This window comes from Trachurus trachurus, assembly GCF_905171665.1.
Source record: "Trachurus trachurus genome assembly, chromosome: 3".
In the NCBI taxonomy this organism is placed as follows: domain Eukaryota; kingdom Metazoa; phylum Chordata; class Actinopteri; order Carangiformes; family Carangidae; genus Trachurus; species Trachurus trachurus.
The window spans coordinates 241,361-269,129 of NC_139893.1; the positions used below are offsets into that span (position 1 = coordinate 241,361).

At 43.0% G+C, this 27,769-nt stretch overlaps 2 protein-coding genes across 3 annotated transcripts in view; one reads left to right on the plus strand and one right to left on the minus strand.

The window, feature by feature from the left end:
- On the plus strand, positions 1-27,053 carry LOC311004855 (lactadherin-like). Of its 2 annotated transcripts, none has more exons than XM_083997037.1 (10): positions 1-267; positions 7,741-7,866; positions 10,475-10,606; positions 18,453-18,566; positions 19,137-19,318; positions 21,791-21,946; positions 23,111-23,255; positions 24,019-24,221; positions 25,140-25,295; positions 26,164-27,053. In XM_083997037.1, exons 1-10 carry the CDS (start codon positions 174-176, stop codon positions 26,305-26,307), a joined length of 1,452 nt encoding a protein of 483 aa, XP_083853163.1. In that variant the 5' UTR covers positions 1-173; the 3' UTR covers positions 26,308-27,053. The 2 variants fall into 2 exon arrangements, with proteins under 2 accessions (XP_083853163.1, XP_083853164.1); XM_083997038.1 differs by having other exon boundaries at positions 24,037-24,221.
- Positions 1-27,769, minus strand: part of dtwd1 (DTW domain containing 1) — a 376,654-nt gene that overhangs the window by 147,332 nt on the left and 201,553 nt on the right. The window lies entirely within an intron of this gene.

Consider the following 27,769-nt stretch of genomic DNA (forward strand, 5'->3'; position numbering starts at 1 on the left):
AGCTGAGAGGTCTCAGGTTTCCCACGGCACTTGAACGCAGCGTCGCTCCGAGCAAACAAACAAACCAACAACAAAGCGACAAACCAACAAACAAACCAACAGAGAGAAAAAGTGACAAAGTGTCAAACTGAGGCGACAACAGAGCAGAAGAAACGAACAGACACCTGAACAAGATGAGGCTCAGCGGAGGGTTAATGAGCTGGTTTCTAACACCGAGGAGTCTGATGCTGCTGCTGCTGCTGGTTGTAGGGCGGTGTTCAGTCACAGGTCAGTTCACAGCTTTAAATCAGCTTTACATCATCTTTACATCATGTTTAAATGATGTATATAGCCTAGTATAGGTTATATGTGATGAGTTGAGTAGTTTCTACCACCGTGGAGGTTAGTAAACTGCTGCTGCTGCTGGTGGAGCGGTGTTCAGTCAGAGCTCAGCTGGTTTTAATCCGCACAGACACAAGTTACTGTTAGTGTTGGTTAGTATATTAGTTAGTTAATATTAGTTAATGTTAATGTTAGTTAATATTAGTTAATGTTAATGTTAGTTAATGTTAGTTAATGTGAGGACTCTGCTGCTGGTTCTGGTGGAGCCGTGTTGAGTCAGAGCTCAGATGGTTTAATCCGCATCACGGAGCTCAGACACCGCGATGACCAGGCTCAGAGACACAAGTTAGAAATACTGTTAGTGTTGGTTCATGTTAGTTAATATTAGTTAATATTAATGTTAGGACTCTGCTGCTGGTGGAGCCGTGTTGAGTCAGAGCTGAGCTGGTTTAATCCGCAATGACGAGGCTCAGAGATAGCCTACAAGTTAGACTACTGTTAGTGTTGGTTAATGTTAGTTAATGTTGTGTTATTAGGCTAAATGTTGAGAGTTAGGCTACTGTTAGTTAATGTTAATAAGTGTTATTAGGCTGTTAGAATAACTGTTAGTCCGCACAATGACAAGGCTCAGAGTTACAAGTTAGTGTTAGTGTTGGTTAATGTTAATGTTATTAGGGTTACTTACTGTATTAGACTGTATTACTAGGCTACCTATGCTAAATGTTAGTGTTAGTGTTGGTTAATGTTGTGTTATTATTAGGGTTACTTAGCCTACTGTATTAGACTGTATTACTAGGCTACCTATGCTAAATGTTAGAGTTAGAAGTTAGTGTTAGTTAGAGTCTATGTTAGTAAGGGTTAAATTCAGAGTTACTGTTAGTTAGAGTTGGGTTGTGTTACTGTGTCTGTGTGAGTCTGTTGATGCCTCTGTGTGTGTGTGTGTGTGTGTGTGTGTGTGTGTGTGTGTGTGTGTGTGTGTGTGTGTGTGTGTGTGTGTGTGTGTGTGTGTGTGTGTGTGTGTGTGTGTGTGTGTGTGTGTGTGTGTGTAGTCAGATGGATGGTCGTCCTGCTGCTAAAGGTCTAGTCTGCTTCAATCCTCCTGAGCTTCATCTGGATCAGTTCTACTGTTTCTATCACTTCATCACTTCATCACTTCATCACTTCATCAGTTCTACTGTTTCTATCACTTCATCACTTCATCACTTCATCAGTTCTACTGTTTCTATCACTTCATCACTTCATCACTTCATCAGTTCTACTGTTTCTATCACTTCATCACTTCATCAGTTCATCAGTTCTACTGTTTCTATCACTTCATCAGTTCATCAGTTCTACTGTTTCTACTGTTTCTCTCGTTTCTCTTCCATCTTGTTCTAGTTGAACTCAGAGTTCTACAGAGGTTGAAGTTGTAACTGTTGTTGTCACCTCCAGGTTAGAAACTGTTGTGTTGAGGACATGGAGACGTTCAGCAGAGACTCGGTTTAAACTGTCCTGTCAGGTTGTGTTGTTGTTGTTGTTGACGACACCTTTGTGATGCTGTGCAGATGGAGAAGACAACGACACCATGTGTGTTGTCGTGTGTAGCCGCGGTGCAGCAGCTGCAGTCAGAGTCAGTCTGTCACCATGTGGCCATGATGTTGATGTTGAAGTTGATGTTGATGTTGATGTTTGTGTGTTAATGATGTGTGTGTGTGGTGGTTTCATGTGTGTGGTGTGACCTGAGTCATGTTGTGTAACGGCTCAGACTAATCCTGCAGCTCCTAATCCTGCACATAGACGTCCTGCCGTCAGCCGTCACCATGGATACGGGACTTTGTTTACACCTGACACCATGTCAACGACCGTCACCATGGATACGGGAGTTTGTTTACACCTGACACCAACAAATGGTTTTTTTAATTCTCTTTTTTTTTTAAGTATATTTTTTGTCTTTTCATGCCTCTATCAGATCACATTAAGTAGCCACCGGTGTAACGTTAGGCTCCGTGTGGCGGCACCGTTAGCCACCGTGTGGCGGCACCGTTAGCCACCGTGTGGCGGCTCCGTGTGGTGGCTCCGTGTGGCGGCTCCGGACTAAACCTGATGTTTGTTAAGTCTAGAAAACTAATTACTGAACAAACATTACTATTTCTGTGTGCAGGTGTTTGTAACTAGTCATGGTTATCGTAGTTGTTAGCTTAGCTGCTGCTGACAGCTAACAGCAGCAGCTAAGCTAACAGCAGTAGCTAAGCTAACAGCAGCAGCTAAGCTAACAGCAGCAGCAGCTAAGCTAACAGCAGTAGCTAAGCTAACAGCAGTAGCTAAGCTAACAGCAGCAGCTAAGCTAACAGCAGCAGCTAAGCTAACAGCAGCAGCAGCTAAGCTAACAGCAGCAGCTAAGCTAACAGCAGTAGCTAAGCTAACAGCAGCAGCTAAGCTAACAGCGGTAGCTAAGCTAACAGCGGTAGCTAAGCTAACAGCAGCAGCTAAGCTAACAGCGATAGCTAAGCTAACAGCAGCAGCTAAGCTAACAGCGGTAGCTAAGCTAACAGCAGCAGCTAAGCTAACAGCAGCTAAGCTAACAGCAGCAGCTAAGCTAACAGCGGTAGCTAAGCTAACAGCAGCAGCTAAGCTAACAGCAGCAGCTAAGCTAACGGCGGTAGCTAAGCTAACAGCAGCAGCTAAGCTAACAGCAGTAGCTAAGCTAACAGCAGGACGTCAGCTGTTAAAACCCTCCCGTTGTGGGACACGACATGAAACTACTCCAGTTAGCTCAGTCATGTTGGAACTCAGATATCCACTGGGCCGTTTATTGAGTTATTGTTTATTGACACTGCTAACGGCTAACAGCTAACGGTTAGCCCAGCTAACGTTAATCTAAAATGTATAGGGTTATGGAGTTGTCATGGCGACACCCAGCATCGTTGTCCGGAAAGTGGTGGATTCATGTTCCTCTGTGTATTTTACATCTATAACAACGGTTGGTTTGAAGTTCTGTTCATGTGTAGAGACTGAAGCACATTGAGGGAAAACCTCGCTGCAGAACTGGTCCCAGTCTCCAGGATTAAACCTCCAGATGTTCCACATCCTCCAGATCCCAGATCAGTTTCACAGTCTGAAGAATCAGAACAGTAGTGAAGTTTTGGAGATTCGGTTCTTTGGGAGATTTGTGAAGTGTTTTCCAGCTCTGACGGTCTCGGTCTCGTCCCGTCTGTCCTCAAGAGAAACTCTGGAAAGGGACGAATTTGGAGATCATTATAGAAATCTTAGTGGGGAATATTAAAGGGATAGTTCAACATTTTAGCAAACTGGCCCATTGCCATAATCCCTATAGTCATAGCAGTAGGTTCGTTACCTTTAATTGTCGGTGCAAGCTGTTTTTAGAACGGCGGAGCAGAGCCGTGAGCTGCTCAGAGCTACGCTACGGAGGCTCATTATGGGATTTCTTGGTTTCCCTCATCATCAAACTCATCAAATACACAATCCAACAACTCCACAACGCTCTGGTGGACAAGTTGTGAGCTGCACATTCACCACGCTATGAGATAATAACACAACGTTACCACACAGAGTTGTTGTAGAGGGAAATTCATGTAAAACCTCTGATGCACGTTGCCTTCAGGGACAGATTTTCATCATCAGTCTCTGTATTTCCCTCTAAAACAACTCTGTGTGGTAACGTTGTGTTGTTATCTCATAGCCTGGTGAACTATTCCTTTAATATCAGCCCTGACTTGCTCTAATGACTTCATAGAGTCAGAGACCAACAGGTCCATCAGACCAGCTCTAACTGGTCTGTGCTGGTGAATCTGGATTCAGATGAGGTGATTGGTATCGTATGTTGACATCCTGCTGCAAATCAGTTTCCCAACTGGGACAATAAAGATTTGAACTTTGAACTTTGATTTAAAGAACAAAACAAGTTATTTACAACCTGAACTGGTTTTTCTCCATGAAACATGTGATGCCACCAGCCGAGCCGGACCGACTGGTCCACCATATGTTCTCTATCGCCTAGAAGGACTTTGTCTTTACTCTCTAACTGTCAGACGTGTTGTTGGATGAAATCACTCTGAGTAGTTACACTGTAAAAACTCTACATCTCTCCAAGAATATTTGTCTTATTTCTTGTCAAAATGTCTCATTTCTAGTCAAAACTAATCTCTTTCCACTTAAAATCAGACTCATCACCTAAAAATGAACTTGTTTTTAGATCATTTTCACTTGTTTCAAACTAATTTTCACTTGAAATAAGTAGAAAAATCTGCCAGTGAAAGCAGGTTTTTTGTGTTTGTAATAAGAAAGAAAAACTTGCTCCACTATCAGATTTTTCTACTTATTTCAAGTGAAAATCTGCCTGAAAGAAGTAAAAAGTGTCTAAAAACAAGCTGCTTTTTATGTGATGAGTCTTAGTTTAAGTAGAATGAGATTTGTTTTGACTAGAAATGAGACAAATGTTCGTGGACAGATGTAGAGTTTTTGCAGTGTGATGTGACAGACTCAGAGAGGAGGATCAGGGAAGACACACAGTTTTTCAACCGTGTTTGTGTGTGTGTGTGTGTGTGTGTGTGTGTGTGTGTGTGTGTGTGTGTGTGTGTGTGTGTGTGTGTGTGTGTGAAACCGCTGAATGGATTTGAGTCGACATCACAGCCATTTTGTATGAGCCTTTTATAAATGTTTTTAAAGCTTTGCAAGTTAATAAAAGTGTTAAATTCATATCCAGTGGAGGACCTCATGTTTGACAGACCACCATGAGTAGGAAACGCCTTCAGATTCCCTCAAGTGGCTTTTTGTAGCTAGATTCCCACTACAGCAGCAGTAGCAGTAGTAGTACTAGTAGGAGGAGAAATCTCCTTCAGTCGAGTTTGTACTTGCATTATTATGTTGCCGTAGCGACCGATGAGTCATGGTGAGTCATGATGAGGCTGGTGAGAAGAACAGAGGAGTCACAGGTTTTATGGCTGTGACTGTTGAACCTGAGGCTTCATCCTGGGCTTCCTGGTTGGTCTTCCTGTGGGCGGCTGTGGCTCAGGCTCAGGTGGTAGAGTAGAGCAGGTCGTTCACTAACCGGAGGGTCAGCGGTTCGATTCCCGGCTCAGGTGGTAGAGTAGAGCAGGTCGTTCACTAACCGGACGGTCAGCGGTTCGATTCCCGGCTCAGGCTCAGGCGGTAGAGTAGAGCGGGTCGTTCACTAACCGGACGGTCAGCGGTTCGATTCCCGGCTCAGGTGGTAGAGTAGAGCAGGTCGTTCACTAACCGGAGGGTCAGCGGTTCGATTCCCGGCTCAGGCTCAGGCGGTAGAGTAGAGCGGGTCGTTACCTGAAGGTCAGCGGTTCGATTCCCGGCTCAGGCGGTAGAGTAGAGCGGGTCGTTCACTAACCGGACGGTCAGCGGTTCGATTCCCGGCTCAGGTGGTAGAGGTGGTAGAGTAGAGCAGGTCGTTCACTAACCGGAGGGTCAGCGGTTCGATTCCCGGCTCAGGCTCAGGCGGTAGAGTAGAGCGGGTCGTTACCTGAAGGTCAGCGGTTCGATTCCCGGCTCAGGTGGTAGAGGTGGTAGAGTACAGCGGGTCGTTCACTAACCGGACGGTCAGCGGTTCGATTCCCGGCTCCCCCCTGTCTGTCTGCTTGTCAAAGTGTCCTTGGGCAAGACACTGAACCCACACCTGCCCTGTGTGAATGTGTGTGAATGCTTAGTTCCCTGCACTATGCCCAGTGCCCAGTGCTGTATGAATGTGTGTGAAAGCTTAGTTCCCTGCACTATGCCCAGTGCTGTGTGAATGTGTGTGAAAGGGTGAATGCTTAGTTCCCTGCACTATGCCCAGTGCTGTGTGAATGTGTGTGAAAGGGTGAATGCTTAGTTCCCTGCACTATGCCCAGTGCTGTATGAATGTGTGTGAAAGGGTGAATGCGACCATTAGCTACAGTGTAAAGCGCTTTGAGTGGTCCGAGTGACTAGAAAAGAGCCATAGAGGCCGAAGCGGAAGCAGGAAGTAACGTCACCATGGGACCTCAACTCAGAAAAAGTCTCCATTCAAATGAACGGGACTCAAAGTTTTATTTCGTGATCCGTGTGAATTGCGCCATGAGAATAAACTCTGTCCTCTACCTTTAAAACACCACGTTTCATGAAGAGAAACCAGCAGTTTGTTGTAAAACTGCAACAGAAGAATGTATTTAGTGTGAAGACGCTCTGCGGATACAGATCTGTGTCCCACTAAAAATACGTCACCAGCTGACACGGGAAAGGAGGGACGCCATGTGGTCGCCATGGTGACGTCACTACGCCACCTGGAGTCTCTATGGTTACGGACTCTAAGGAGTTTTATTCTACAATAGTTTTACAACAAACTGCTGATTTGTCTTCATGAAACGTGATGTTTTAAAGGTCGAGGACAGAGTTTTTTCTCATGGCACAATTCAAACGGATCACGAAATAAAACTTTCAGTCCTGTTCACTTGTATGGAGACTTTTTCAGAGTTGAGGTCCCATGGTGACGTTACTTCCTGCTTCCGCTTAGACTCTCTATAGAAGTGCAAGTCCATTTACCATTCCTGGTTTTCCAGACTCTGACCCGGGATCAATTAATCAATTAGTTTATTTCGGGCATGTCAATTTAAATCATCATCATCATCACACTTCATCTTAGTTCAAGTAGCTAATACAACACACATGGCTGAAAGGGAAAGAGGGAGAAGCTGAAGCTGATCTAGTCCCGCCCCCCTCAGTGAGTCAGCTCCACTCCCTCAGACCGAAGACTAATCTCTCTGTGTTTTAATGACGGAGCAGTCAACCCGTTCACCTCCTGTAATTATTTAACAAACTTACACTTAGAAACATAAACGTGAGTTTACGGCGGTTTTCTAATCTACTGAACTGAACTAATCTCCAGCTGTGTCAGATTAAATACAAAGTTTGTTTTCTCAAGTTTATGAGTCGGAGTGAAAGGGAAAGATTGTTTTTCTTCTTTCACTCGTGTTCAAAATGATTTAAAGCTGCAACAATAATCGATTAATTGCACAATAATAGGTTATTAAATTAATTGTCAACTATTCTGATAATCTAATAATCAGTTTGAGTCGTTTTTTAAATAAAAAAAGCTCCAGATTCTCTGATTGCAGCTTCTTCAATGTGAATATTTCTGGTTTCTTTGTTCCTTTATGACAATAAACTGAGTCTCTCTTTGGTTTGTGGACAAAACAAGACAATTGAGGACGATGTCGTCTGGTGGTTTGAGAAACACTAGTTGATGTTTTTAGACATTTTATTGACCAAACAACTGATCGATTAAAGGTTTAAATAATCTACAGATTAATGGATAATGGAGATCATCGTTAGTTGCAGCTCTAGACTGATTCTCAGTTTATTTGATCCAGTGGATGAAGCTTCTGCAGAAAGTTTGAGTTTCTTTTTATTTATTTATTTCCTCTGGTTTCCTAGGCGACTACTGTGAAGTGAATCTCTGCCACAACGGAGGAACGTGTGTGACCGGAGTTGGAGACGATCCCTTCATCTGCATCTGTGTGGACGGCTTCGCTGGAGACACCTGTAACCTCACTGACTCAGGTACAAACCTAACCCTAACCCTTTAAACACACAGTCTGAGCTCAAGTCGCTAATTAGCTTAGCTCAAACGCTGGAAGTGTATGGGTAGTGTTAGCCTGCCTCCACCTAAAGTCGCTAAGGAGGTAGGAGGCAGGCTAACACTACCTATACACTTCCAGTGTTTGAGCTAAGCTAATTAGCGACTTAGGTAGGAGGCAGGCTAACACTACCTATACACTTCCAGTGTTTGAGCTAAGCTAATTAGCGACTTTAGGTGGAGGCAGGCTAACGCTACCTATACACTTCCAGCGTTTGAGCTAAGCTAATTAGCGACTTAGGTAGGAGGCAGGCTAACACTACCTATACACTTCCAGTGTTTGAGCTAAGCTAATTAGCGACTTTAGGTAGGAGGCAGGCCACTACCTATACACTTCCAGTGTTTGAGCTAAGCTAATTAGCGACTTTAGGTAGGAGGCAGGCTAACACTACCTATACACTTCCAGCGTTTGAGCTAAGCTAATTAGCGACTTAGGTAGGAGGCAGGCTAACACTACCTATACACTTCCAGTGTTTGAGCTAAGCTAATTAGCGACTTTAGGTAGGAGGCAGGCCACTACCTATACACTTCCAGTGTTTGAGCTAAGCTAATTAGCGACTTTAGGTGGAGGCAGGCTAACGCTACCTATACACTTCCAGCGTTTGAGCTAAGCTAATTAGCGACTTTAGGTAGGAGGCAGGCTAACGCTACCTATACACTTCCAGCGTTTGAGCTAAGCTAATTAGCGACTTAGGTAGGAGGCAGGCTAACACTACCTATACACTTCCAGTGTTTGAGCTAAGCTAATTAGCGACTTTAGGTGGAGGCAGGCTAACACTACCCATACACTTCCAGCGTTTGAGCTAAGCTAATTAGCGACTTTAGGTAGGAGGCAGGCTAACACTACCTATACACTTCCAGCGTTTGAGCTAAGCTAATTAGCGACTTAGGTAGGAGGCAGGCTAACACTACCTATACACTTCCAGTGTTTGAGCTAAGCTAATTAGCGACTTTAGGTAGGAGGCAGGCCACTACCTATACACTTCCAGTGTTTGAGCTAAGCTAATTAGCGACTTTAGGTGGAGGCAGGCTAACGCTACCTATACACTTCCAGCGTTTGAGCTAAGCTAATTAGCGACTTTAGGTAGGAGGCAGGCTAACGCTACCTATACACTTCCAACGTTTGAGCTAAGCTAATTAGCGACTTAGGTAGGTGGCAGGCTAACACTACCTATACACTTCCAGTGTTTGAGCTAAGCTAATTAGCGACTTTAGGTAGGAGGCAGGCCACTACCTATACACTTCCAGTGTTTGAGCTAAGCTAATTAGCGACTTTCTTAGGTGGAGCCAGGCTAACACTACCTATACACTTCCAGCGTTTGAGCTAAGCTAATTAGCGACTTTCGGTGGAGCCAGGCTAACGCTACCTATACACTAACAGCGTTTGAGCTAAGCTAATTAGCGACTTTAGGTGGAGCCAGGCTAACGCTACCTATACACTTCCAGCGTTTGAGCTAAGCTAATTAGCGACTTTAGGTGGAGCCAGGCTAACGCTACCTATACACTTCCAGCGTTTGAGCTAAGCTAATTAGCGACTTTAGGTGGAGCCAGGCTAACGCTACCTATACACTTCCAGCGTTTGAGCTAAGCTAATTAGCGACTTTAGGTGGAGCCAGGCTAACGCTACCCATACACTTCCAGCGTTTGAGCTAAGCTAATTAGCGACTTTAGGTGGAGGCAGGCTAACGCTACCCATACACTTCCAGCGTTTGAGCTAAGCTAATTAGCGACTTTAGGTGGAGGCAGGCTAACTCTACCTATACACTTCCAGCGTTTGAGCTAAGCTAATTAGCGACTTTAGGTGGAGGCAGGCTAACGCTACCTATACACTTCCAGCGTTTGAGCTAAGCTAATTAGCGACTTTAGGTGGAGGCAGGCTAACGCTACCTATACACTTCCAGCGTTTGAGCTTAGCTAATTAGCGACTTTAGGTGGAGGCAGGCTAACGCTACCCATACACTTCCAGCGTTTGAGCTAAGCTAATTAGCGACTTTAGGTGGAGGCAGGCTAACTCTACCTATACACTTCCAGCGTTTGAGCTAAGCTAATTAGCGACTTTAGGTGGAGGCAGGCTAACGCTACCTATACACTTCCAGCGTTTGAGCTAAGCTAATTAGCGACTTTAGGTGGAGGCAGGCTAACGCTACCTATACACTTCCAGCGTTTGAGCTTAGCTAATTAGCGACTTTAGGTGGAGGCAGGCTAACGCTACCTATACACTTCCAGCGTTTGAGCTAAGCTAATTAGCGACTTTAGGTGGAGGCAGGCTAACACTACCCATACACTTCCAGTGTTTGAGCTAAGCTAATTACGGTGATACGGCTCTATCTCCATGGTTACTGCACGCACAGTCGAAAGGATGGTGTCTATCTGCTGGTCATGGACTCGGGAGTGAGGCAAGACACGAAAAGATAAAAAATGTTGGCGTTTCCCTTTAATAAAAAGTGTGTGTGTGTGTGTGTGTGTGTGTGTGTGTGTGTGTGTGTGTGTGTGTGTGTGTGTGCGTGTGTGTGTGTGTGTGTGTGTCCTCAGGTCCGTGCAGCCCCAACCCGTGTCAGAACGACGGCGTGTGTGATGTCATCACTCAGACCAGAAGAGGAGACGTCTTCAGCGAGTACGTCTGCAGGTGTCAGCCCAGCTTCGAGGGACCGCACTGCCGCATCAGTACGTTACTGCCTTCTGATTGGCTCTTAGCTCTGCCTTCTGATTGGCTCTTAGCTCTGCCTTCTGATTGGCTCTACCGCACTGCAGCATCAGTACGTTACTGCCTTCTGATTGGCTCTAAGCTCTGCCTTCTGATTGGCTCTACCGCACTGCAGCATCAGTACGTTACTGGCTTCTGATTGGCTCTAAGCTCTGCCTTCTGATTGGCCCTTAGCTCTGCCTTCTGATTGGCTCTCAGCTCTGCCTTCTGATTGGCTCTACCGCACTGCCACATCAGTACGTTACTGCCTTCTGATTGGCTCTTAGCTCTGCCTTCTGATTGGCTCTTAGCTCTGGCTGCTGATTGGCTCTCAGCTCTGCCACATCAGTACGTTACTCTGCCTTTTTCATCTTTTTTTGATCTGCTTTTTAATGTGATGAGTCTGATTTTAAGTAGAATGAGATTAGTTTTGACTAGAAATAAGACAAATAGTTGATATACTGTATATAAGATGTAGAGTTTTTACAGTGCAGAGGCAGCAGAACCACGAGGCTCCTCCACCTACTTTGATGTTCAGTCCACTAAACATTTGTGGAGCAACAAACTTCATGTCTGCAGTGGAAAGCAAAGCTATTAATGCAGGAAACTAGGAAACTCCAGAGGGTTCACACAGTTTCTCTTGCCAAGTAAATATCTGTAGTCCAACTTCACACACGTCAGTTTCCCTGGAGATGATTATGTACTGTATATATATATATATATATATATATATATATATTATTATTAGTGTTGATATGAAACATTGATCATCATTAAAACACACGAGTAAAGTAACACAAAGACTCTGAGCCTGTGTAGCCGTCCAGCAGCTCAGCAGCTCAGCAGCTCCATGAAAGACTCATTCAGCTCTTTATGGCTAAAGACACGTCACCTCTCTGGCTTCTGATTGGCTCTCACCTCTAGAGGCTCTTTATGCTCTTTATGGCTAAAGACACGTTACCTCTCTGGCTTCTGATTGGCTCTTACCTCTAAAGACTCATTCAGCTCTTTATGGCTAAAGACACGTCACCTCTCTGGCTTCTGATTGGCTCTCACCTCTAGAGGCTCTTTATGGCTAAAGACACGTCACCTCTCTGGCTTCTGATTGGCTCTCACCTCTAGAGGCTCTTTATGCTCTTTATGGCCGAGGCTCTTTAGCATTCAGACGCCTTCACACATCCAACTCTCAGTCTGTTTGTCTTCAGGCTGAAACAAACCACCAGACTACACAACTACACAACCAGACTACACAACTACACCACCAGACTACACTCTACAGAATGAATCCACTCTACAGAAGCTTCTGGTTGTCAACTATTTCAACTATTCTGATAATCTAATAATCAGTTTGAGTTGTTTTTTTAAAGAAAAAAGTCCAGATTCTCTGATTCCAGCTTCTTAAAGGCCCCATGGCATGAAAAATGTGATTGTGGTTATTTTTTCTCTGGGCCACGTATATAGATGATATAGATGTATATAGATGATATAGATGTATTGTTACGGACCTTGTTAGAATGGCTCGTAAGGCCCGGAACACATCAAATAAACGAATCAGAAACAACTGTTGCCACTAAATAATAATAAATGTTTATTGGTTTAAACAAACAAATACGAAAAGCGACAAACCAAAAAGGTTGGAGGTTCCCGGCCAAAACAAACAAAAGAGAGGGGAACACTGAGCCAGCCATCGGCCGTCGTACTCAGTGTTCACCCCCGAAACTAAGGCTGCCTAAATAACCCACTAAACCTAAGTGAAAGAAAAAGGTAATCCGAAAACAGGACTACCGGGAACCTCCGAACCAAAAACCAAAATAACAAAAACTCAAAGGATCTCTGGCAAGGGGGAAACCGGAGCCTCGGTCTCCTCACCCGTTCACCTGCAGGGAAGAATAGGGAGAGAGAGACAGGGATTCACAGCCTCCTTAAGTCGGCTCCAGCTGACGAGGTGATGAGTCTCACCTGGGGACTGGCTGCGTGGAGAGAGAGAGAGAAAGGTGGAGAGAGGCACAAACACACACACCCACACACACACACAAAGCCCCACCTCCTGGCCACACGTAACATGTATATAGATAGACGTATATAGATGATATAGATGTATATAGATGATATAGATGTATATAGATGATATAGATGTATATAGATAGACGTATATAGATGATATAGATGTATATAGACGTATATAGATGATATAGATGTATATAGATAGACGTATATAGATGATATAGATGTATATAGACGTATATAGATGATATAGATGTATATAGATGATATAGATGTATATAGATGATATAGATGTATATAGATAGACGTATATAGATGATATAGATGTATATAGATAGACGTATATAGATGATATAGATGTATATAGACGTATATAGATGATATAGATGTATATAGATAGACGTATAAACTGCCCCATGCATCAAACTGGTCATAAACGGAGAAACACACACCGCCCATTTGTAGGAACTGTCCCTTTAAGACGAGCAGATGGCACTTCCTCCTTTCTGTGATGTCACACACAAGGTAACTCCGCCCACTGTGACCAGTTGTTGTTTTTCAGTTTTTATGAATGCAGCTTAGGTTTCAGTTACTTGCCTGTGATTGGCCCGACCACATGCCACTCAAAAACAGTGAGCCAATCAGAGGAGAGGTTCTCATTCTCTCTTCTGATTGGCCAAATGACCTGTGGCTGCTAGAGCTCCTGAAAGAGGCAACAGAAAGGGGCAGTAGAAACCATATGAAGCAGATCACAGGTACTCAAAACCAATGATACATCTTGTTATGGAAATAAACCCAGAGAAAAGTGCACAGCATGGACCTTTAAATGTGAATATTTCTGGTTTCTTTGCTCCTTTATGACAATAAACTGAGTCTCTCTTTGGTTTGTGGACAAAACAAGACATTTGAGGACGATGTCATCTGGTGGTTTGAGAAACACTGATTGATGTTTTTAACATTTTATTGACCAAACAACTAATCGATTAATCGTTTATAATTAATAAATAATGAAAATAATCACTAGTTGCAGTCCTGGTTGTGAGTAGAAGTATATAAAGTTAATGAGAGGTGAGTGAATAGAGCGTGTGAAAACACTAAGGGCCCTAGTTTCCTTGACCGAGCGAAGTCTAAGCTCAGCGCAGCTTCGCCACGCCAACTAGGCGTGACCAGGTCCATTTCGCAAGATTGGTGGGCCGCGCAGTCAGACTTAGACCAGCGTAAACCCTCCCCTCGTCCCTCCCACCGGCGCAAACGGCGAAGAGGGAGGAGAGAGGGCGGGAGGGAGACAGGAGGAGGAGAGAAAGGCGTGGAGTGGGTTTGACACAGCTGAGTCAGATCTTCACCAATCAAATGAGCTCCTCTCCTCACCTTTAACTGCGCGGAGGGCGATGCGCGCTGCAAGTTTGTCATTTTATACTTGGACATGGACGGAGGAGACAGCGACGCCAGAGGCCGAACCTCTCCCCGGAGGAAACAGCTGTTTCCCCGGAGGTCCGAGCTCAGAGTGACCAACAATGAGTTTACTAATAATAATACAAATATCCTTAATCAGGTTTGATCTGATACACTGAGAACCCCTGCCCAATAGTATAAGAAACAACAACTAATAAACTAATAAAGAAACTCACATTTATTCAAACCCTGTGTAAGCAAGATGAGAGGTGTAGGCTACACTAATCACAACATAAACAAACACCATGAAATCAGCGTAAAGGACAAGCTCTCTCTCTCTCCCTCTCTCTCTCTCTCTCTCCCTCTCTCTCTCTCTCTCTCTGTCCTCCTCTCTCTCTCTCTCTCTCTCTCTCTCTCTCTGTCCGTCTCTTTTTTTCTCTTTTTTTCTGTGATAGAGATGCTGAGTACTGTAGTAGGCTATATACTGACTATCTGATACCGAGGCTGTGGTGGACTAAGAGAGATGAAGATTTGTGTTTTGTTTTTCATTACGGCTGCGTGATGCGGTCGCTCGCGCTAATGAATTAATAAGTAAATAAATAAATACAGCGATCATCACAAGGGCAGAGTGGTATCTCAACACGGCAGCGACATGCAGTCATCCACCCTCAGTCCTGCTTGGGACATCCACAGCTGCTTTTCAGTGCCAGTTCGTCCCTGCTGTGTTAATTCAGGTGGAGTTTCCTTTACGCGCCGACAGCCTTTGATCTCTGCTTTGATCTGACGTCAGATGTGACGGGACAATCTATATAGATATAAATTCACGTGTTGATTCCGTTAGTTGCATTAAATAGTGGTTATTGTGGATATTTATTGCATTGAAATGTGTCTGGAACTGTGGAGATCTGCCTGTGAGGTCTTGGTGACGTGTGTGCACTGCAGGTCAGTCAGCCAAACTTCCACTGCACCTGCTGCGCTCCGCGCTGCGCTGAGACTAGACCTGGTTGGAGGTGGCGAGCTTTCAGCGCAACTTCGGCGAGACATTTTCGGACGAAACTTCCACTGCACCAAGCTGAATCTGTGACGCCTCCCCCTGCTGCGCGGCCACGCCTATCTCAGCGCAGCGCGATCTGCCAAACTGCCAATCTGACTTTGCGCTAGGCTGCGCTGGTCGAAACTTGCATTAGTCCAGGGGCCTCATTTATCAAAGAGGATGTAAAACTGCTACTAAATATTTGCGTACGGCGAAAAGACGAAAATGGCGTACACCCTAAATATTTACACCTTTTTCAGATCAATCAAACTGTGCGTACGCACAACTCTCCGCAATAAATCACACCGGACTCAAGAATGGTGCACACGTGAACACACCTCTTACTCCGCCCCCGGAACGCCTATATACAACTATATATGGTCAGCACGTGCATATTTAATTAGCCATGTGCTCTCTGTGGCGCAGCAACTTTTGTGACAACAAAGTGACAACGGAGACAACGGGCGGAGGACGGGGAAAGAAGCGGAACTTCTCTGCTTCTCCGAAAGCAGATACACGGGCAATAAATCAGTCAGAAAAATGATCTTGCATTTTAATAAGCTACAATAAAAACAAAAACCTCCCAAATCTCAACAAAAGGGAGCAGAAAGAAGAAGAATCTTATGTAATCTGCCCCTTTATCCCAGAAAATCTTTTTTTTTTTTTTTACCTAGATGTTAAAACAATGTAAAGCAGGACGATAGTTACTATTACTTTGCAGGCCTTTCCACTACACAGTTACAGCTCTACTGGACTCGGTTTAGGTCATTTTCCATTACAGCTGATCACAGTTCCTCCTCACGGCCGCGTTGTCTCACTCTTTATTCTCTCCTCTCGTCAGCTCCAAACACACGTGCACCTCGTTAACTCAGGTGACAGAATAATAACAGTCTCAGTAGCTGCAGATCAGTGTGCGCTGCTGCCGGTGTGTTTTTAAACTTGGATGGTTTGATCCTTGTCGGACGTCACACAGCCTAATCAAAAAAGCAAAATCCACAATGCGCTCTGTTTATCAATTAACATAGAGCCTAGTGTTATTATAGAGCGGGTTGGATTGCCAGCACCGGTCCACCACTACCACAATTACTTTAAAAAATCCTCTGTGCTCTTCTAAATGTACTCCGCTCCTCTCTCCCTCTCACACTGCAGTTCTCTGACTCAGCAACGGTGTCGCCAATTCCTCCTGTTCCTCAAAACAGGTGTAAATCACGGTACGCCAGGGTCAAAATGGGTGTAAATGTCCGCACTTTTCCCCGTCAGGTTTTGGCTTGATAGATCCCAAATTTGGCGGAGAAAAGTGCGTACGCACAAAACGAGGGGAAAATGGCGTAAAAAAAGGTGTATCCACAATGATAAATGAGGCCCCAGCTGCGTTACCTTGCGCCACCTGCGCTGCGCCAGCAAACTAGGGCCCCATGACATCTGTCTGAGGGGAGTGAGAAGAGAAAGTCCTTGTGTCTCTGCTGCATCAACAGGCTGTGTGACGGCGCCACCAGGTGGAGACAGAGAGAATTACACCAGCTTTGTTACAAAGACACTAAAAAATTTTTGTTTCTTAGTGTTTTTATACGACTATCTATCTATCTATCTATCTATCTATCTATCTATCTATCTATCTATCTATCTATCTATCTATCTATCTATCTATCTACTATCTATCTACTATCTATCTATCTATCTATCTATCTACTATCTATCTATCTATCTATCTATCTATCTATCTATCTATCTATCTATCTATCTATCTACTATCTATCTATCTATCTATCTACTATCTATCTATCTATCTATCTACTATCTATCTATCTATCTATCTATCTATCTATCTATCTATCTATCTATCTATCTACTATCTATCTATCTATCTATCTATCTATCTATCTATCTATCTATCTACTATCTATCTATCTATCTATCTATCTATCTATCTATCTATCTATCTATCTATCTATCTATCTATCTATCTACTATCTATCTATCTATCTATCTATCTATCTATCTATCTACTATCTATCTATCTATCTATCTATCTATCTATCTATCTATCTATCTATCTATCTATCTATCTACTATCTATCTATCTATCTATCTATCTATCTATCTATCTATCTATCTATCTATCTATCTATCTACTATCTATCTATCTATCTATCTATCTATCTATCTATCTATCTATCTATCTATCTACTATCTATCTATCTATCTATCTATCTATCTACCTACTATCTATCTATCTATCTATCTATCTATCTATCTATCTATCTATCTATCTATCTATCTATCTACTATCTATCTATCTATCTATCTATCTATCTATCTATCTATCTATCTACTATCTATCTATCTATCTATCTATCTATCTACTATCTATCTATCTATCTATCTATCTATCTATCTATCTACTATCTATCTATCTATCTATCTATCTATCTATCTATCTATCTATCTACTATCTATCTATCTATCTATCTATCTATCTATCTATCTATCTATCTACTATCTATCTATCTATCTATCTATCTATCTATCTATCTATCTATCTAGGACAAAAAACAACTAACACCCAAACATTTATTGACTGAAACACAGTGAGAAATCGGCCTCGGTCCGTTTTTACACTTACTTTCCACTGTTTTAGTTTTAGTTTTAGTTTTAGTCTTCGTCTTAGTTGTAGTTGTAGTTTTAGTCTTAGTGAACCATAATAACCTTGTGCACAGCAGCATTAATCCATTCACCCTAATCACAGAATGAAACGGTCTTTAAGCCGTTTGCTCAGAGAGATTTCAGAGAAGAGACTTGTCACCGGCTGGTTGGTGTTCATCCTGTCTGAGCTGCAGCTGTTCTCTCTGTTAGAGCAGATGAGCTGCACATCTGTCCCACCAGATGAGCTGCACATCTGTCCCATCAGATGAGCTGCACATCTGTCCCACCAGATGTGCAGCTCATCTGTCCCATCAGATGAGCTGCACATCTGTCCCACCAGATGTGCAGCTCATCTGTCCCATCAGATGAGCTGCACATCTGTCCCACCAGATGAGCTGCACATCTGTCCCACCAGATGAGCTGCACATCTGTCCCACCAGATGTGCAGCTCATCTGTCCCATCAGATGAGCTGCACATCTGTCCCACCAGATGAGCTGCACATCTGTCCCACCAGATGAGCTGCACATCTGTCCCATCAGATGAGCTGCACATCTGTCCCATCAGATGAGCTGCACATCTGTCCCACCAGATGAGCTGCACATCTGTCCCACCAGATGAGCTGCACATCTGTCCCACCAGATGTGCAGCTCATCTGTCCCACCAGATGAGCTGCACATCTGTCCCACCAGATGAGCTGCACATCTGTCCCACCAGATGCTCTTATGTAAATAAAACCAGGCCGTTTGTTTTCCAGATGTGAACGACTGCGCCAGCCAGCCGTGCAGGAACGGAGCGGCCTGCAGAGACCTGGATGGAGACTACAGCTGTGAGTGCAGCTCGCCGTACGTGGGGAAGCAGTGTCAGCTACGTACGTTCACTCCACTCACTCTTTATTCACTCTTTATTTACTTTTATTTTACTGTAATGCATGTGGAGCTGTCTGCTGTTCTTTAAACCCTCTTCATCTATTAACATCATCATCATTTATTACTGTAACATCCCCGTTAGCATCTGCTCAGCATCCGTCCTCCTTCCTAGAGACAATCAGAGAACACACATTCACACTGCACTGCAAAAACTCTACATCTTTCCAAGAATATTTGTCTAATTTCTAGTCAAAACTAATCTCTTTCCACTTAAAATAAGACTCATCACCTAAAAATGAACTTGTTTTTAGATCATTTTCACTTGTTTCAAACTAATTTTCACTTGAAATAAGTAGAAAAATCTGCCAGTGAAAGTAAGTTTTTTGTGTTTGTAATAAGAAAGAAAAACTTGCTCCACTATCAGATTTTTCTACTTATTTCAAGTGAAAATCTGCTTGAAAGAAGTAAAAAGTGTCTAAAAACAAGCTGCTTTTTACATGAGGTTAATCTCCCAGGATGCACCTCTCTGCTGGGTATTAATGATGTTAATCTCCATGGTAACGCCCTCCCAGGATGCACCTCTCTGCTGGGCATGGAGGGCGGGGCCATCGTGGAGTCTCAGGTCTCGGCCTCGTCGGTTCACTACGGCGTTCTGGGTCTGCAGCGCTGGGGCCCCGAGCTGGCAAGACTCAACAACCAGGGCATCGTCAACGCCTGGACGGCCGCACAACACGACAAGAACCCCTGGATACAGGTACACAACAACACAACAACACAACAACACAACAACACAACAACACAACAAGAACCCCTGGATACAGGTACACAACAACACAACAACACAACAACACAACAACACGACAAGAACCCCTGGATACAGGTACACAACAACACAACAACACAACAACACAACAACACAACAACACAACAACACAACAAGAACCCCTGGATACAGGTACACAACAACACAACAACACAACAACACAACAACACGACAAGAACCCCTGGATACAGGTCAGAGTCGCACAACAGATGGTTTAAAGGGATAGTTCACCCCTCATGTGGACTAAGGGCTGGGAGAAGTTTCAGAGTCCTCCGTGGCTTCTCTGAGTTACAGGGGGTCTCGGCGTAGCAGTGCATGTCCATATGACGGTTGCAAATGGATACCAACTGTCTTCGTAACAAAAAGACACACCAAAAAACATCCAGATACCTCCATGCTGCTCGTATGTAATGTCCCTCTGGTATTGAAGCCCCGACATGAGAAATTGTTCCGAAAAAAATTAAATAAGTCTATATTTTAATCTTGTTTTGTAGTGGAAGCTTCCATTGTCTCAGTTCAGTGCTCTGCCTGTGCAAATCGTGCAAGATTTGCACGGAAGGGAAGAAGAACAAGAGGGACATTACAGACGAGCAGCATGGAGGTATCTGGATGTTTTTTGGTGTGTCTTTTTGTTACGAAGACAGTTGGTATCCATTGACAACCGTTATATGGACATGCACTGCTACGCCGAGACCCCCTGTAACTCAGAGAAGCCACGGAGGACTCTGAAACTTCTCCCAGCCCTTAGTCCACATGAGGGGGAGGAGATCATGAGTTGAGAAATTTCAATTTTGGGTGAACTATCCCTTTAAAGAGTTAGAGAGAACAGCGTCTGAGGAGTAATTATAATGTAGTATGTAGTAGTAGTAATTATAATGTAGTATGTAGTAGTAGTAATTATTGATGATGTGTTCAGTTGGAGACATAAAACACCTGCAGAACCAGAGTGAGTCCGTCTGTACTATGGAAAGCTCAACAACTATGAACCCAGAGTCCGTCCATGTGATTCAGCTTTAGTTTCACCACAGCTGCAACACGGTGCACACGTGTCACACACCAGTACAGACACACAAACCAGTTGTTCATCAATGCAAAAATCCTCAACCTACACGACTTAAAACCCCTGTACAGACGTTTCATTGAGTGTTGTTGTGGCGCCCCCCTGTGGACGGAAGCGGTGGAATGAAGACGTGTCAGTAGATTTGTTTTTTGTTTTTTGTTAACAATTTTTTATTCATTTTTCATATCAACATATAGCAAAAAAAATGGAAATCAGTATAATAAAATAAAATAAGAACATACAGACAATTCAAATGTATTTCCTGTTGGAAAACAATATAGCTCTACTATTGACTGTATGTTCCAAACAAACAAACAAAGACAAGGAAAATCCAAACAACAGCAACAAAAAAGAAAGCGCACACACACAAAAAGAAGAAGCAAAATATAAATACACACATATACTGTCACACATACACACACACGACATATAAGCATACATATATATATATAAAAAAAAAAAAAAAGAATCACAACAAACAAACCCTGTACAGATGTTTCATTTAGTGTTGATGCTGAGACACATCAGCAGAAACCACAGACTTTAACGTATCCAGTTAAAAGCTCTAAGCTCTCTGGGCTTTAACCAACTACAAAACTCTGCAGATTGTGTACAGGGCAGCAAACAGATTATGTAAAGGGACCTTCTGCATAACTTACAAGGTTTGTTCATAGACAGAGAAGTGACACAGTGTGAGAGGAAACATGTTCTTTAGGCCGAGGAGAGAGAGAACTACGTTAAAACCCTTTTCTATCTCAGTCACCGGTGTCAAACAGAGGAACAAACTAGATGAGGAGGTGAAAACATCAAGAAACTTGTTGTGGGCTTTTAAAAAAGAAATAGGAAACTCTATTCTAGACAATTATAAATGGATTTAAACCCAGAGAAAGATGTTTAAGGTTATTCTGGACTGGCTGCTCTGCTGTTGTATCATGTATGTTAAGAAAGAGAAACTGTGATTAAATGAATGTATTGTGAACGGTAATGTGGTATTGTGGAACTGATGAAGTCTGATTCAACTAACATGTCTGAAATAAATAAATAAATAAAAACCTTGAGGTGGTTTTAATAATAATAATAATAATAATGAGTTTTTAGAGTTTATTAATTTAGCACACATTTAAATTCAATGGTGCAAGGAGGGAACGAAGCCGGTTGGCTCGTACAGAAGTTCCACCCCTATAACACATTACAGCAAGACACATTTCTATGGCTAACAAATAAACATAGAAAAAAAAAGAGATAAAGTGCAAAGTGATTCAGTAACAAATAGAGACAATAGAGATAAGGTACAAAAAATGAATGAATTGAAATCATAAACTCTGTCTCTCCGTTGACTCCAGATCAACATGCAGAAGAAGATGCGCCTGACGGGCATCATCACTCAGGGCGCCAGTCGACTGGGCGCCGCCGAGTTCATCAAGGCCTTCAAGGTGGCGAGCAGCTTCGATGGAAACACGTACACGACGTACCGGCTGGACGGCCAGCGACGGGACAAGGTGAGACAAGACACTTAAAGGATCATTACCGGGTTTTTTTACAACCTGGACCTTATTTCTATCCTAAAATCTGATCGTTTCCTCCCCCAGATAACTTTGGTGTCATTCCAAGTGGTTGTGATGAAATGAGCTGCAGCCGAGAGGCGCGTATATCCGTATAATGGAGTCTACAGGGCAGCAGAATGCAGCCTCTAAATAACACATTATCTGCAGAGAAACTCCTTCATTTCACCAAGATTTAGTTGTGATAGGCTAGTGCTATTCCCCTCTGAGTCCGGGGTTAGCTGTTATCAACATCCGGGGTCTGTAGGTTGACCTACTGACCTCTGACCTGGATGATGCACTGCAAAAACTCAAATATCTTACCAATATGAATGAATGAATGAATATTTGTCTCATTTCTAGTCAAAATGTCATTTCTAGACACTTAGACACTTTTTACTTCTTTCAAACAGATTTTCACTTGAAATAAGTAGAAAAATCTGATAGTGGAGCAAGTTTTTCTTTCTTATTACAAACACAAAAAACTTACTTTCACTGGCAGATTATTCTACTTATTTCAAGTGAAAATTAGTTTGAAACAAGTGAAAATTATCTAAAAACAATTTCATTTTGGGGGGATGAAATTTTGACAAGAAAAAGGACAAATATTCGTGGAAAGAGTTTTGCAGTGTGTCATCTCTGAGCGCCGCGCAGCTCATTCTGATAATAATCATTCTGCTTCGGCATTTGGCTTTATTTTTATCTCAACTAGCCGGAGCTTTAGAGAGATGACATCATCCAGGACAGAGGTCAGCAGGTCAACCTACAGACCCCGGATGTTGATAACAGCTAACCCCGGACTCAGAGGGGAACAGCACTAGCCTATCACAACTAAACATTGGTGAAATGAAGGAGTTTCTCTGCAGATAATGTGTTATTTAGAGGCTGCATTCTGCTGCCCTGTAGACTCCATTATACGGATATACGCGCCTCTCGGCTGGAGCTCATTTCATCACAACCACTTGTAACGACACCAAAGTTATCTGGGGGAGGAAATGATCGGATTTTATGATAGAAATAAGGTCCAGGTTGTAAAAAACGGAAATTATCCTTTAAACCTCCGTCTGAGACTCAGGAACAGGAAGGAAACTGGACTTCACTCAGCTCTGGTTTATCTTGTAGGTTTTTGTCGGCAACGTGGACAACGACGGCACCAAGACCAACCTGTTCGACCCCCCCATCGTGGCGCAGTTCGTCCGCATCGTGCCGGTGGTTTGTCGCAGAGCGTGCACGCTGCGCATGGAGCTGGTGGGATGTGAACTCAACGGTAAACACATGGAAACACAACAGCAGCTCTGATTCTGTTGCTGTTTCACTGCTCTGCTCGTTGTTCTGAGTCTTCTCTGTTTCTTCCACTTGGTCTCCGCCGGCGGTGAAACGGTTTTAAACGGTTTTAACTGGTTTTTTTTGTTTTTTTGTGATCAACTTTTTATTTCTTCATTTATTACTTCATTTGCTTTGGTGCAAAAGCCACCAAACAGTGCATACAAATCATTATTATAAACATACACACAGCAAAACAACAACCAACAACCACTCATACAGAACACGACAGGGACACAAAATAAAGATAAAAACAAACCAACAGAGAGCAGCAAGGGAAAGCTTTGAGGGTCGAGGTCATAGACTGGGTCGAGGTCGAGGAGGGTAGAGGTAAGAAGGGTAATCATGTACATGTAGAGGTAAGAAGGGTAATCATGTACATGTAGCTACATATCCTCAATTCTCCATGATAATGTTATCTTGACTGTGGAACCAAAAGTGTTTTGATCTGTTCTCTTCCCTTTTCTAACACCGCTACATTCATCTGTTTGGCACCGTGGATTCTTGCAACTGAAATCTGCGTTAACCGTTGACGCTGTGGGAATCCTCCTAATCGGGTTAAAATGAAGGGTGAGGTTGACTCTTGTCTTTTCTTTGGGTGTATTCTCATTTTGTTACTTCCCTCTTTTCTTTCTGGCTCTTTCCACTTCTGCTGCTTTCCCTTCCTTCCCTCCTCCCTCCGTCTTTCCATCTGCTTCCAATCACAGTTTATTCGAACACGGCAGGTTGCTCGGAGCCTCTGGGGATGAAGTCTCGCCTGGTCTCCGACGGCCAGCTCTCAGCCTCCAGCTCCTTCCGCACATGGGGCATCGACACGTTCACGTGGCATCCGCAGTTCGCCCGACTGGACAAGCAGGGCAAGACCAACGCCTGGTCGCCGGCCCACAACAACCGCTCCGAGTGGATCCAGGTGAGAGAGACTTCATCCACACCGGAGAAACGTCCTGACGGCTGCAGACGATCTGCACTGCAGCTCAGTGGTATTTAGTAGTGCGTAAACTGCTGTTACGTAGCAACCAGTGGTGTAGTCTAATGTGGTGTAGTGGGTAAACTACTGTTACCTAGCAACCAGCGGTGTAGTCTAATGTGTTGTAGTGGGTAAACTGCTTTCTAGGTGGTAAACTGTTCATACTTGTATCACATAGACGCTGCTTCTCTAACTGTTTTATATCAAGGACCCAAAACTGACACAAACTAGACCACGGACCCCCATTGGACAACACACCAGAAACACACAAACTATCAATGTACGTTTAAATTAGGCGTAGCTACATTTTTGAAAGATTATAGAGAAATTTCTGGGAAAAAAGTGGTACAAATTCTCCAAAAAGGTTGAAACATTTCTAGAAAAAAGTGGTAAGATTTAAAAATTAAAAATAAAAAAGTTTCAGATTTTTTTTTAGAAAAAAGTGGTAAAATCCCCCCCCCCCCCAAAAAAAAAGTAAAAAGTTTTTTTTTAAATTGAGAGAAAACTGGTAAAATTTCTCAAAAGAATTCTAGAAAAAGCGAAAAAGTGGTAAGATTTCGCAAAATTGTTTTAGAAAAATGTGGTACAATTTCTCTCTCAAAAAAAGGGGCAAACAATAATGCAAAAAGAGGTCAAATTTCTAAAATAAATAAATGAAAAAGTCAAAAAATAATTTAAAAAGTGAAAACATTTCTGTGAAAAAAAGTTTTAAAAATTCTAGTAAAATGTGGTAAAATGTCAATAAAAAGTAGTGGAGCCCCTTGAACCCTGTCAACCGTCCCACTCTGAGAACCATTGACATTTACTTTAGTTAGATAGTTTTGTTGTACTGGCTATACTGAAGTATTTATGTATTTTCAGGTCGACCTGGAGAAGACGAAACGCCTCACGGGCATCGTCACTCAGGGGGCGAAGGACTTCGGGGTGGTGCAGTTTGTGTCGGTGTTTAAAGTCTTCTACAGTAACGATGAAGAGTCGTGGAGCGCGGTGAAGGACGAGGACAGCGGCAGCGATAAGGTCAGACATCCAGACATCCATCGTCCTTCGTCCTTGCAGCAGCCGGAACCAAACCAGAAACAACCTGTAAAAGCAGCAGCTGCTCCACATAATGACGCTGCCTGAGGCTCTGAATGCTGTCGACATGTGGGCGGAGCTGGAACCAACTCAGTTGTCCAGTTAGCTCAGTTGGATGGTTGATTGGCCATTAAATGGATAGTTCATAGTTTTGAGATGGGCGGGGCAGAGCCATGGACAAGTTGTGATCTGCACATTCACCACGCTATTAGATAATAACGTAACATTATGTAACATTATGTAACATTACGACACATGAAGCAAATACTCTGAACTACTTTCTCTTCTGGAATCCCTCCGCCCAGCAGCAGCCGTGTCTGGAATGTAGTTCCGGCTGCATTTCCCTCTAAAACAACTCTGTGTGGTAACGTTGTGTTATTATCTCATGGCGTGGTGAATGTGCAGCTCACAACTTGTCCACCAGAGCGTTGTGGAGTTGTTGGATTGTGTATTTGATGAGTTTTTGCACCGTTCACCTCCATTGTGTTCTCTGAGCAGCTCACGTCTCTGCCCCGCCCATCTCAAAACAACATGCACCGATAATTAAAGGTGGTGAACCTACTGCTCTGACTATAGGGGTTATGGTGAGAGGAGGACCTGACTAAATGTTGAACTGTCCCTTTAAAAGTTAAATAAAGGAGTAGTGGAAATTACAGAAATACATTTTGACGCATTGTTCTTTTTATATTTTAAGTTTATTTATATAAAGTAACGATATAAAACTGAAGCACTGGATTGAAACAGTTGGAATCAATAAAACCACTGCATGTTATTCTGACCAATTAACCACAACTACAACTCTTGTCCTCAGCTTTTCCAGGGAAACGTGGACAACAACACCCACAAGAAGAACCTGTTCGAGCCTCCGTTCTACGCCCGGTTCGTCCGCGTCGTCCCGTGGGAGTGGCACGAGCGCGTGGCGCTGCGCATGGAGCTGCTCGGCTGCGACGACTAGAAGCTCTGGTTCTCCTCCGAGGACGGAGCTTCAGACAGAACCAGCCGGTTCATCTGGAGGTCGAGTTGCTGAATAGTTTGGACTTAACACTCGTAGCACTTTGGGACTAGAGACGTTTTGATGTTAATACCGTTGTTGGACGTTGTCAGAGCTGATGGAGAGTCCTCTGTTAGATATCCATGCTTTTAGTTTTAGTCTACACAGAATTTGCACAAGTTCATTCTTGGCCCGTATTGTTTGTTCTTTCTGATCTAAATTGGTTGATTGATTGATTGGTTGGTTGGTTGATTGATTGGTTGATTGTCTTGTTCCTCTGTTTTCTACGTCTACAGCACCACATTAGGGAAGAACTGTGCTCGTCTTTATAGTTTAAACAGAGGACACAACTCACTACATAGCTGCTGTTTTGTTACTCAAGCACAAACGAGTCTAGTGACGCAGGACCAGTGCAATAAATCGTGCAATATACTGGAAGAGACAATATGTAGCCTACAAGAGAGGAAAATTAAGATTTTCACATCTGAACAAATGGTGTCGATCAAGTGAGAGAAAAACAAACCGTGGGGCTTTTTTTTTCCATCTGATGTCTGTTTTTTACCCATGTAACAGGTTTTTCTGCTTCATTCTTACATATAATTTAATTCTTTTTACAACACGTGTGAAATGTGTAGAAAATAAACATTGTTTTACATTTTTTAATCATTGTTGTTCTTGGACTGAGATCATGTATTAAATGTGGAAAGAAATCTGTGTGTTTATTGTCACTGGGAGGTCGGACGACGTCCAGAGAGGAAGACGCCTGTAAGAAAGCTGTTAGAAAGTTCTGCTAGAAAGCTGTTAGAAAGTTCTGTCAGAAAGCTGTTAGAAAGTTCTGTTAGAAAGTTGTTAGAAAGCTGTTAGAAAGTTCTGTTAGAAAGTTGTTAGAAAGCTCTGTTAGAAAGCTCTGTTAGAAAGTTCTGTTAGAAAGCTCTGTTAGAAAGCTGTTAGAAAGCTCTGTTAGAAAGTTCTGTTAGAAAGCTCTGTTAGAAAGTTCTGTTAGAAAGCTGTTAGAAAGCTCTGTTAGAAAGCTGTTAGAAAGTTCTGTTAGAAAGCTGTTAGAAAGTTCTGTTAGAAAGTTCTGTTAGAAAGCTGTTAGAAAGTTCTGTTAGAAAGCTCTGTTAGAAAGCTGTTAGAAAGCTCTGTTAGAAAGTTCTGTTAGAAAGCTCTGTTAGAAAGTTCTGTTAGAAAGCTGTTAGAAAGCTCTGTTAGAAAGCTGTTAGAAAGTTCTGTTAGAAAGCTGTTAGAAAGTTCTGTTAGAAAGTTCTGTTAGAAAGCTGTTAGAAAGTTCTGTTAGAAAGTTCTGTTAGAAAGTTCTGTTAGAAAGCTGTTAGAAAGCTCTGTTAGAAAGTTCTGTTAGAAAGCTGTTAGAAAGTTCTGTTAGAAAGTTCTGTTAGAAAGCTGTTAGAAAGCTCTGTTAGAAAGT